Source organism: Balearica regulorum, chromosome 23, assembly GCF_011004875.1.
Source record: "Balearica regulorum gibbericeps isolate bBalReg1 chromosome 23, bBalReg1.pri, whole genome shotgun sequence".
NCBI lineage: Eukaryota > Metazoa > Chordata > Aves > Gruiformes > Gruidae > Balearica > Balearica regulorum.
This window is the reverse complement of record NC_046206.1, coordinates 4,351,530-4,364,574: the sequence shown is the minus strand read 5'-3', so window position 1 is coordinate 4,364,574 and position 13,045 is coordinate 4,351,530. Positions and strand designations below refer to the sequence as shown.

General features: G+C 44.1%; 1 protein-coding gene across 17 annotated transcripts in view; it reads right to left on the bottom strand.

Moving 5' to 3' along the window:
• The window catches only part of GRAMD1B (GRAM domain containing 1B), a 134,307-nt gene that overhangs the window by 51,367 nt on the left and 69,895 nt on the right, over positions 1-13,045 (bottom strand). Inside the window, exon 1 of one of the 17 annotated variants that reach the window (XM_075774756.1) lies at positions 8,810-9,035. The exons of the other annotated variants lie outside the window; for them this stretch is intronic. Within the exon in view, the coding sequence (XP_075630871.1) occupies positions 8,810-8,832 (23 nt within the window). The 5' untranslated portion in view covers positions 8,833-9,035. Of the gene's footprint in view, positions 1-8,809; positions 9,036-13,045 lie in introns of those variants that run through there. 17 annotated transcript variants of the gene reach the window in all.

The following is a 13,045-nucleotide window of genomic DNA, read 5'->3' as shown; positions in this document are numbered from 1 at the left end:
GATTTAAGAGAATTGTTTTGACTTGCTGTATTTTGATTCCCAAAATCTCCAAGTGAAACACATCCGTATGGTTTTGAGTTTCATCATCTTGCAAAGCCACTTCTAAATCATCTAAGTTCTTAATCTGGGCTGTGATCCTTGAAAGAACAAAATGTCCTTATGACAATTATGGTATTTCCAAACATGAGCAAGACATAGGTTGCTTTGGGGCAATTAGATGGATTCAGGTTGTGACTTTGGACAAGTCACCTATGAGAAGCACAGGGGATATGGCTGGCCGGTTATGCAGGTCTGATGCTAGCTCTTTCATCAATATAGTTTGCTCTCTTTAAGGAACTGTTTTAAGCTATGACAATTTTTTTGCTCACCTGAGCCAAGCTTCTATAGTAGGGAAGCTCTATCAGCAAACACATTAAAAGTAAAAATGCCGTTAATCTCTCGCATGCCTCATCTGCAAACCAAGGCTAACACCACTTCCTTTCTTCTGCCCTTTGTCCATCTTGCCTATTTAGGATGTCAGCTCTTCAGGACACAGACTGTCTCTGAAGGCGTGCGTGAAAATCTCCTAGCACAGCAAGGTCCTTGTTTTAAGAGCCTTTCTCACTGTAAAACAACACAATCTTAGAAACGGCTCCATTTCCAAAATCAGCTGTGCTATTACCCATCTTCGAAACAGAAACTCAGAAGAATCAGTGGGCAACATATTCTTCCTATTGAAAAGGCTGGAAAAATAACGTAACAGGCATTTGAAGCAATGATGTAGTTTTACTGCCTTGAACCAGCCGCTGAATATTGCTCAGCTTGTCCAAGCCCCAACCCCTAGCCACGCACCTTCTTTCACAGCCTACAGCTAAGCAACAGTTCGCCCCCCAAACCTCATTCCCAAAACGTACATCAGATTGAAGGTCATCGCATGAGTACACCATTTCTTAATAGCTGACAGCTCCGAAAAAAATAAATTCCACTTTTGAGGGCTGCACAGCCACAACCCAATCTCCTCACGAGCAGAGGGCAGTTCTTTCAGACCTCTATGGCTGCTTTATTTCTATTCCTACAGGGCCGGAAATACACCAAAATTACAGCTCTAGCTTTCCACCAGGCTTTCTAAAATGCCTCTGTCTCCAGTGCAAACTTTTTAACTCACAGCACTTCATGTGCCATCGCTACACAAGTAAGGGATGAGACCTTGCAAACAATTTCTCTGGAATCCTCTGACCTTGCCATCTCTTCCTCCTGCCATTTAAACACAGGTTTGTTTGCTTAATATTTCATTGAAGGGACGATTCTAGTTAGAGAGCGCTGTTCTTACACTAAACAAGTCGTCCTTTCTCCTCCCCCCACTGCTAATTTGGTGCCTTATGTGCATATATGGGCATTATTTTCTGTTACCAAACCTTTGCTCGTCTTTAATATATACCACCTTCTTCCTCCTCAAGTCTTTTTCATTCAACTTATTTTCTCCTCCATTTTCCTTCTTTCAGTTCCAAGGCCTGAGATTAGGTGCGGTCAAGCCACATTCTTCCAAACCTGGTATTCCAAGTGGTTTGAAAATGATTCAAAATATATACCCCAAATATATATCTCCCCCTCCCAAGGGGGGAAAAAAAAAAAAAATCCAAACCCAAATCCCTCCTTCCTCTGCTCCTTTGCCATATACATAGAGTGGCTGTGACATTGCTATAGGAGAATGGCAGCATTTTACATCTTGTGTTAGTTGAAAAAAAAGCAGAGCATCTACCCTCAGGTCACTTGGCTGTGACCACAGAGAGCATCCTGTCCAGGAAAAATGGTTACAGAGAATAAACCAGTGCAAAATGTAAAGTATAACCAACAGCACAGACCTAAAATTGGCCAAACAGAAAACTTCAGTAAAGGAGAAGCTCAGGGAACATTCCACCATCTGGTATTCAGCATGTGGCTCTGCAAGAGCATACAGAAGTTCTAGAAGGTAAAGAAAAGCTACATTTGTTTTGGTCTCTCCATTTCCTGAACTTAGATATTTTATACTTGGATACTATTATTGCTGTTATATCTCAACTTATATCACCAGACTCAAAACACTGAAATTAATAGTTTCCATTCATAGTAAGTATCAATTATAATTATAATAATGGCAGTCTGCCATTAAGATGCACTTTCTAGCCAGGACTGAAATCAGAGACATGCAAGGGAAGATTCAAGCCTAAACACAGCAGCTGCTTGATCAACCAAAGGAATACCACTAACTAGCTTAGAATAGAGAAGGAAGAAGAATCCTATTTCCAAGGGGAATTTCAGTCGGCAAACATCATTAAGCAAAAGACACCTTGACCAGGGCACGGCGATTCTTGCGTAACATGCCACAAAAGTTCGGATGGCAACGTTTGGCTCTTTCAGACCTTGACCATGCCCAGCTGCTGAGCAGAATAGCTGTGATCAAGCAGAAATTTGAAGTATGTGAGCGTTTCCATTTAGTTCAACAGAACTATTAACACACGCAGAGTGAATCACGCGCTTACAAATTGTGGAACACTGTTCAATGTACCCCTTCTAGCATGTAAATACCAAATTCCTTCAGTGGGAGGGAGCACAAGGGGAGAAAGATGAGAGGAATAGTATGCCCCATTTTGCAGGCAGGGAAACTGGAGCAGAGGCAAGATCCCGGTACAACCAGTCAATGACAGACTCAGGCGTAAAAGCGGCTTCTTAAGACCTCCAGCTCCGACGGCCAGGGCCTTGCTTCTCGTTTGGAGGGACCAAGCAGTTAAAGAGCACACAACAATCTCAGCTCCACATTTAGCTTTGAGAGAGAGAAAAAAAAAAAGCATCTGCTAAATTTTATCTACAGCCTCTTCTTGACTGAATTTGCCTCTTTCCATACTTTTTCCTCCTGCATACGTGAGGAGAAGAATCTCTGGAGAAGCCTCGCTGCAGCCCCATTCATCTCAACTCAAGGCCCTGAGCAAGCAATGGCTACAAAATTCCAGAATGGTTCCAAGCAGTTTGCCCTCCACTTGACATTTGTGAGGCTGCTGAAAGACTAGAGAGAGAGCAAGGTGATTTTACCATCTGATAAGCAGAAAAGGCAATTTTAGAGCAAAACAAAAGATTAGGATTCAATTAGGCAAAATAATTTGCAGCCCAAGGAGAGATCTGAAGGAGAGATTCTGGGTGTTGGCAGCAAGCTCTGCAAAGTGCAGCATCTTCATGGCGTAAGTCAAAGAACTTTTCTGTCTAGTTGCCCTCAGAGAGGTTTGTGTAAGCACATATATATTAGAGAACAAAATGACGGATGTTTATCCAATTTTAAATCAAAAATGGATACCAAAAGCATACCACATAACAGACACGAAACACTAAAGGGGTACTTTTGCCAGTCTATCATCACAGAGAGCTACAGCAAACCAAATCTCAGATCAAAGGCTTCACAATGACTCGGTTTTTCTTCAAATAGTCTCCTCCTACTGTGATTTTATATTTTTTACTTGTGCTTTATACCATATTACTGCTGAGGGTGGTAATTCAGCGTGGCGGCATGCAGTCCAGGACAAAAACTGGTGATGAGCCGATCCCGGTTCTGTTTCTGGCTCAGTCGGTGACTATGAGTACAGTCTGGCCAAGCGAATTGCATGCCAGATTTTTCGTTAACGTTAGTCCACTTGGATTAGGCTCCTAACTGCTCCCTATCCCTTCCCACTACTGAAAAGCCCAGATAAGTTAGCAGAAAATCTGCTGCTAACCACTTCATTGTACTATGAAACCATCTACAAAATAAATCTCCCAATACTGCTCAAAGTTGTTCTTTGGGTCACTTTATACATCATCGTAACATTTCTTCCTGTTGAGAGAGAAAGGATGGAAACTGTACTTTATGGGCAGAGGTTCAGTCAAATTGTTCAGAATGTTCTGGATGCAGGGAGAAACGAGCGACCCATTAATATGGTTTCCTCTTCCTACCACATTGACAGCAAACGGGAACGTTCTGATTCCTAAGATCCATTTGCAGAATTTATAAGGAGTGAAAGCCTCTTCCTTCCAAAATGCTAGAGCCGTATTTATATGTATGTGGGTCATCTTTGATAGCTTTTAGTGGAGGATTATCGGCACCTATTTCTTCCTTTAGAATAAAAAGCACAAAGGAGAGAGATGTAGATGCAGAAGAATCGATGAAGACAGAGGAGAAAAGAACACTGAAATGTAACGTTTTAACCCGTAACGTGAAGGTTGAGTGGCACAAGCTGCACAACACCACAATTGTGTAACTTCAATGGAACTAATTTGCTAGCCTTCTCCAAAAAATGGAGGAAGAATCGATTTGGAAATTCATCTTTCATTTGCAATGCAACAGAACAAAGTTCGCTTTCACTGCACATGGTAGCTCTTTAAGTCTCTGCAGTATAGACATGAAATTGAAAATGATTTAAATAGCATCATCATTCCACTATAAGGATGCAAGAATCCCAGACACCCGCATTTGTCACCTTTCTATATTACAGCGAGTACAAATGCCATATAACCGAGGGCAGAACGCGTTCCTCCTGTCTCTTTTTCACTAAGCTGTTATTTCAGACTGGGAAGAAGTCGCAAGACTAGACCGTAAGGACAGAGCTACGTAGGGCTAGTGCGGTAGCTTACGAACCCTGTCCCTCCCCTCGTACACACTTGTGGCCCTGAGACACCGACAGAATCAATGGAAAGGGCAGGTGTCGTTATCCTGCTCTAGATACAAAGAACTCCTGAAGTCGCAGCCTTACAGCATGCATAACTGAAACTGCCTAACGTTAATCTTCACTGCTCCCTGACATCAAACAACTTCTAAATTTAGCTCTGCTGTTCTGTAACCCTACCTAGTTCCCATCCCACCCCCACAACTATATAATAGATCCTTCCTTCAGATAAGTAGGGTGTTGGAACACTCAGAGGTTTTTTTCTCACCCACAGGCACTAGCAGAAAAATGAATTACAGATTTATTTTTAGGTAGGGCCTTTGGCCCGTATTTTATCTGTAGGTTCTGTGGCTCAGAAATATTCCAATCAACAAATCAGCAGAAGCAATGCAGAAGGAACCAGAAAAGAAGGAAAATCAGAAGAGCAGAGTTTTGTTCGGTATCCCATTTATGGGACATCAAGTTCAGCTACCAGCTTGCTTTTGTCCCTGCAAGATTCTTCAGTCATTTGATTCTCAATTTTCATAAAAGATCCAAATTAGTCTCCATCTATGCTGGATTATGCGCTCCCCAAAACTCCTAACAAGGGAGAATGCTAACGGCAGGCAGCACCGCCCGAGATTTGAGGGGAGAGAAAGCCTGCCCTGCTGTTGTAGTTTGTGGCTTTCTGAAATTTAGAGGTCGGGACCTGGCTCATTATAGTCCCTGAGGATCTATGAGATAACAGTGATGTAAGACTGGAAACAAAAGTTCTCTCTTGCAAAACCGTGTCACAGCACAAAGACGCATGCAACGGTGTTAAAATATTACCTTGCGATGCGAAGATGACCTATCAAGCCAAGATACTAGGCCCTGATAAGACAAATTGGTGATGTACGCTAAGAACCTATAAGGGGACCGCAGTATCATTTCTAACACCAGGATGTTGTGCCATAACAATATAATGCTGCACTAGTACATCAGGACCTTACATCACGATACGATACGGTCGCGTTCAGATGTCGTAAAGCTACGATGGTTATACATCAGGATTCTGCAGTGTACTGTGACCGTATAACAACTCTCCACGGTACGTAGCTATGCTGTGATACGATACCAGATGGTGATGAGATCATTTTGGGCAGAATTAGGTGGCGTACTGCAAAAAACGCATGACATCGTATTAGAGATCAGCACGTTGTATCGTGCCAAAATAAGCTTTCACTGAGGCTCAGAGGTGGCCAGAGGTTCCCCGATAAAACGCACTATGTTATCTTGCGCAATCTAACAGGGCAAAATGAACGGGTGGCCTAAAAACAGGCAAGAGCAAGTCCTCTTGCTAACGGTCAGAGCGGGCTGCTCCTGCTGACAGCAGTCTGTCCCTGTGCTATTGCCCTTCCTGGTACAGAAAGAAATCATGTGTCTTTCTGAGAAGGGCTCCATAGGAAATCTGCATTAACCCCAGCAGTGCCATCTAGAACTGGAATCGCCACTTCTACAGCAAGGACCAAAAGATCTGTTTGTATGCCACGCGTTTGACATGGGTTTTTTTCCTTTAGACAAATACTAACCCTGTAAAGCCGTTTCGATGTAAATATCGGAGGCTGTACAACCCGCATTAAAGGTACCCTAACCAAGTTTGACAAACGGCAAAAAGGAGGGAACTCCGTATTCCACACTTAGATCTCTAGAGCCATACCAATCAGTCCAGTAGTGACAAACACAGATACTTAGGTGAAACAGGACTTGAAATAATATCCTTAACTCGCCCTCTGTGTTTGGGTATTGCAGCACAATCAAATAAATAAAACTGTCTGTAAACATTCTAGAGCAGGAACAGAGTAACCGCTATCAAGCTCAAAAATGCTGCATGCTATTTTTAAATAAGGTAAGCAATCAGAATATTGGACTTTGTTTCTCTTTGGGATTCAGAGGAAGACGAAGGGGAGATGCTGAAGAGGTAGCCCAAGCAGGGCTTGCTTAGCACTCTTCAAGCATTTCCACGAGAGCCGGGAGAACTGATGAGGATCTTTACTGCAGTCCCCACCAGAACCCACGCACCCAGGACGGCACAGAGCCCCTAGGACCCTGCCAGGAGCCCGAGATGGAGAAAACTCAGAGGGAAGAGCGTCACCTGCCGAAACACCGCTAGCATTTCATCCAGCACATGAGTAATCTTCTTATGCCTCCCATCTAGCTCCTGAATCTACCAGCCTCACTCGCTTAGCTCTGAAGTCTGACTAAATTAACAGAGTACCTTCAACCTTAATCGTCATAAATGCTGGGACAGAACTGGGTATGCAAAAGCACTCTGATTACAGAGTTAAAAAAAAAAAAAAGTCCAGTGTTGCTCGTGGATAGGTACAGAAATGAATGCAGTGGGGTGCCATGTTATTGCAGATCCACACGATCACGGCATTTATAACACATGCTTTGCTCTCCTGGTAGTACACTAAGCTATTACGCAACTCATCAGCCCAACTGCATACCACGTAAAGCAGCAAATCAGTGCAAGAGTTGGGCTCTTTTTTTTTTTTTTTTAGTTTAAAAAAAAAAAAAGAGGAAAAAATTATTTAAGATTTTTCAAATGCTAATAGCTATATCATTTGTATAGCCTACATTACATGTGGCTATATACACATAGGAAAATTTCAAAGGCTCTCAGTATAATGAAATAACAGACAAAATTACAGAAATTATAAAGAGAGATGACCTATTGAGTCATCCCTGGCTCTAGTCCGTCCCCTGGGGCCCAGTACAAGATGCTTCCTAGTGCTGTGCTGTACTGCTTTTATTTTTTACACAGAAAAAAAAAATGAAATAGCAACAATAAATAAAACAACAAATGAAAAATAACTGTTTTCTCACACTTTACAGGTGAGCGTTTCAAACCATTAAATTCATACTGATGCAAAACCAGCACCCTTGAGAGGGAGGCTGTTATTTCTATGATTGCTTCCTTTTTCATTACAGAGAAAAAGGATTAAGAAAAAGAAACGGGCCTTCACATTGCTCTTGTCATCCACTTTGCAATTTCAATCCAAATTACAAAGTCACATTCCGCTATTAACTACAGAGCCGTTCCCGTCTGATAAAGTTCTGATTAAATCAATTTCATCACAATAATCTAAAGACCATTTATTCCAACTAAGTAGTTTTGACATACTAGAGATGTAAAATAATTTTGATATACTCAAGATTTTATATAAATTTTTGTTAGCCAAGTTCATATTAGATGTGTTTAATACACAACTGCAGCCACGTACATTACAAACGTATATATTTACCTATCATATAAAATACAAAGTTGACCAACAAAAATATTTACATGCAAACATTTTAGATAGGCACACGGCTTTGTTGATCAACTTTCACCCACACAATGTTTTCTTTCACTGCCCACTTGTCCAAACCTGGAGAGTTTTCCCCCAAAACACCCAGGAACGCTCAAACAATTAACGAGCACTTTGGTACCTTCCGGGAAGCTGTTAGCTCCCTTGACTCCCAACTCTAATAGATTATTACAGAAACATGCCAATAAGGTGCATCCCCAAAAGCAGCTATTTAAAGGACAAGCTGAAGAGGAGCCATTCCACACACGTAGCATTCAAAACGTTTTCTCTACCTTTCTTCAGAACAAAACCGCACGCGTTATTCTTTTTTCCGTATGCAGATAGACACTGAGTCCAGACACTCAGGTGTGCGGGGATTACGTGCGTGCATACACAGATGCAAATTCATGCACAACCATAGCGAAAGCCGGGAAGAGGAGGAGAAAGGGTGGCGGCAGCGGGGAGGAAGATGCAGCCAGACCAGAGGGAGCCTCACGGCATCGCAGTCCTCACGCAGAGATGCCCGGACAGGAACGGCCCGCCGCTACATCTATTCCCGATGACTTTCCCGGCAGGTCCCTCCCCACCGCAGCCCGGCGCTGCCCCCGGCAGCCCGCACAGATGTTCCCCCCTCGGCGGTGCTGCAGTGACCCGAGCTTTGCAGCGCAGGCACCGGCCAACTTAGTGGAGCGCATCCCTTCGCTCGGCCGGCCCCGCCGCCTCCCCCTCACCCCCCCCGCCCCCGGCAGCGCTGCGCTCCCCGCTGCGGCGCACAGCGGGGCTACGAAGGAGGAAGATTTTTGGGAAGGTGGCTGATCGCATCGCCCCCTTTTCCCCAACGCTCTAGCTTACCAGGCGAGCTTGAACCCTTTCATTAGTACAGTCACGATAATCCGATGCCCGTGTCCTTGTCTGCCCACTGACAGCTCCAGAGGTCCCAGGACATATTGGAGGAGACCCGGCCGGCGAGCGTCCCCCGGGGAGCGCCGAGCCCCATGCACAGAGCCCCCCGCGGCGGGGCACGGCCGCCTCCCGCCCTCGGCGCCCCCCCAGCCCCCCGCCGAGAGGCCCAGGGCTCCCCGCACCAGCACCGCCAGGGGCTGAGCCGCCCCGCTCTCTGCTGAGCATGTGCAGCACCGGCAGGACAGCGCGCCGCGCAGCATGCCATGGCAGCCGGGCCTGCCCGCCGCACCGCCCCCGGGGAGGGGGGGGGCAGCCCCGGGCCCTCCCCCGCCCCCAGCCCAGCGCTCCCAGCCGGGCCGGGAGACAGCTCCCCAAGGAGCCAGGAAAAGGGGAAGGCGGTTCCCCCTCCTCTCGTCCCCTTACTTTCCCCCCTTCTCACGTTAGGGCAGGCACAGTCGGCCCCTCCAGTTGTTCGTAGGGGGATGAAGCAAGGCGCTGCTCCGACTGCAGAGCGTGAGCAGGGTGAATAACTACTGCTACAGCAAGTGAAGGAATTGATGAATTTTCTTCTGCCTCAGAGGCAGGAGACAAGTTTCTGCCCTGGCACTGAAGTAGGGGATAAGGCAAGTATCTTATGCTCATGACAGCCAGCGCCAGCATTTGCACAAACACAACACGACAGTTGTTTGTGTAGCATTACTTACACTATTAGAGTTAAAACCCCTTCATCCCACACCATATAATAAAAATCAGATGGCTGGGCCCTGGGCAAGGCCTGACCAAAAGGGGGAAGAAAGGCTAGTTATTGCATCACACTGCCTGCAATACACCAATATTTTTCCTGGGAATTCTTTTTATTTTGCAGGATCTATGTGTCTATACCCTCACCACATCCAGAGAGCTCTAAACATCCTCAGTCTTGGGACAGAAACAGGCTTGCTTATTATGAATGCTACAGGAATTCAAGTAATTTCAGTGGTGGTATAGGCAAGAGAGCAGTCAGGTATGTGAAAATAAAATTTAAAAAAATCTACTCTCTTGAAGGTTGGGGGGGGGGGGGTTTGATACTATTTGTCATACTTGTCAAACTCAAGGCCCCCACTTTCTGACACACCTCCCAATCCCAATGACTGCAGTTGATGTTTGAGTGGGATGATGCAAAGATCTTGACCTGTAAAGTCACCACCTCCATTCCCATTCACCTGTCAGTGGACAGGGGGGTAATTAGTTCAAAGTCTCTGTTCTGGTTTACAAAGCTTTCCCTGAAATTTCTCCTCATTGCTCAAGGAAACATTCAGACTCTGATGCCCACATCTCCTCTGGGAAGTAACAAACATGTCTTTCCACTTTTGTATTTTGCTTAATAAAGGCACCAGATTTTTTTTTTCCTGATTCTCCCAAATCCTGAACAGATGGACAGAAACAAACTTCCACTTATGGATTCAGCAGAAAATCATTTTGTAGGGCTTCGGTTATTCCAGGGCAGGTGAAATGAAACAGGATCTTGGCAGTGGGGCTGAAGTTTCCAAAACTGTGCAAGTAACACTGAAATGTCTTGCTGGGGAGTGGAGTTGTAAAGGGAAAAAACTCAGCTCAGTGCTAATTCTCTCCAAATAGCCTCCCAAACACTTGTGACATGTTGTACTCTTTGCTTCATTATTAAATACCATCAATACTTGGGTGCCGGCTGCAGAAGGAAACGTGAAACTGCATCCTGTGTAGAACTGTCTTCCACTCCGTTTGTGAAGGAAAGCAGTGGACTGTACCCTGCAGGAGACCCCCGTGCGAGGCAGGGTTTTGAAACGCCCACTTTGAGAATTGTTTCCAACATGCCTCTTTGTTTCTTTCTAGACAAAAAGCATTAACCTAGACAAAGCTGGGCCACATGACAAGCAGTATGGGAAAACCACATTCAAATCTCACCCCACATAATCCCAGATTCAGCCCTCATCAGGTCCAACCTATATTAGATGCCTGGCTTGGACTCAACTTTTCTCCATGAGATGCTTAGCATCTGTGGCCTGCAGGTTGTCAAGGAGGGAAGCAAATCACAATGCTGTAAAATGGGTCAGGAGACCTGCAAGCTTGGCAAATCTGGGACAGACTAATGCTGCAGAGTCACATGTTTAGAAATCAAAGCTCAGGCAAGAAAAGTATTAAGAGATAAGCAGTCATGTACTTTTTTTTTCTTTTTTTTTTTTTAAAGAAAGAAAACATGACAGTTAGGAAATTATCAAAGGAGATAGAGCACTTCGAAGAACAGAGTGTCTGTTTAAGCATCCAGCTGGCAGGTGCAGCCACCTCTGCCACAATTCAGCTGGGATGTGCTCTCTGAAATCCTTGCAGCAGGAGCCTTGAAGGGACTGTGGGTCACCCACCATCTTCGGTGAACCCCAAGCGTGTGACCCCACTGTTACAGTCTCAATTTCACATTCACTTGAGCAGTCCATCTGCGTCAGCTAACGCTGCATGGGCAAACCCTTTCCTTTTTCTCAATCCTCTGCACATAACCACTCCAGGAGAAAAATATTAAAATTTAAATAAGGTAACAAAAGAGCATATGTAGATATCAAGAGAGAGAGGCTACGCACAGCCACCCTGTCCACCTCCGCAGTGCTAAGAATACTTAGAAGTCACATGCAAGTTGAATTCCAGATAAATTATCTACCTACTCCATCCCAAGCATCCATCCCACAAAAAAAGGAATCTGGGAAAACAGAAAGAAGCAAATCAGAACTGTGGCTTGAGAAAGTTCTGTTCTGCCATAGGCCTCTGTTTTGAAAATGGATAAGGCCTACAATCCTTGCTTTTTCACTCACCTGTGGAACTATGTGTTGCAAGGAGACATGCGTGATAATAGATTTTTTTGGATTGTATAAGTGACAAATGATCTTTGATGATCATATTTCGCATACAAACAAGCTTTCCCAAGTCACTTATTTTTGTAAAAATTCTTTTATTTTTCCATACACATAGTAAAAAAAAATCACAAAAATAGTAATAAAAGTATAAACATTGGTTTTCCTTTTAGTTTGTTCTCATGTTTCACGAAAACAAGCACAATAGTTGAAAACAGTGAAAGATTTCTGAGAGCAGATGCCTTTGGCCAACATTAGCAATCACAAAATCCTGCAAACACCACAACAACATTGTCTCCTTTGTGTCTCACACCTACCACGGCCTCTCCTCCCTCACCTAGCCAAAATCTCTGAATCAACAGCAGCTATTTGAAATAGGGAGGTGCCCTTCACTTCTGCTAAGGCAGGCAGTAGTCTCCAAAGTACAAGCGCTTAACTAGAGCATCAGTATCATCAACCAGTTAAGAGTGCCTACAACTTCTGTAAGCCACCCCAGAGTTCTTCCCCCCTCACCCACATACCTCTCTCTATATATAAGGTGCTGTAAACACGCTTCTTACGCCTGCTCCTACTTCCTTCTCCTTTCATTTATTTTATATCCCTCCTCCATTAGTTATTTCATAACATTTGTTGACTGCCTTCACTTCTTTCATTGTTGTGTTCTCTCAGCTCCCTTTCACATCTCAGTCATCAGATCACTCCCACCCCTACATTTTTTCATTATTTCTTCCCATAAAATCTCCAAGTCAAAGTATTTGCTTATTGCAATAGGGCTTTAATTGTTTGGAAAAGGGATCTCTAACTGCAAAATATTAGGTACATCATTTTTGCCAAGCATAAACAATAAATAACAATAAGGCAAGTTTACATGGTATCTGCTGTCCTGCCTCTTCCCTTGTCCCTCCCTCTCGGGCAAAATTCTCATAAACTTCAAAAAGGATTAAAACTAGATAATTGGGATCCTGGCCAGTAATATTTTGAGTACTTCTAGTCCAGAGCAAGAGTGCCATGAACACAGCCTCCCTTGTGGCTTCTGGTTGCTTCCACCACCAGTCAGGATGAGGAAGTCAAACAGCACACACAAACACTAAAAACAGCAACAAAGTAAAAACCACGTAGAACTTTCTCAAACTGAAGAAATATTTGGAGATTGAGTAGCAGAAAAAAAAAAAAAAGAGGCAGAAAAAAGACCGGATGTTTTCCTGACCAGTAACTATAAACTGTCAAGGCCACATTGAACTAAAAAAAGTTAGGGCTGTAATACACAAAGCCAGAGTTACTTTTTTTTTCCCCTGACCTCCAACTCAGATGAAAGAGCTACTAAATA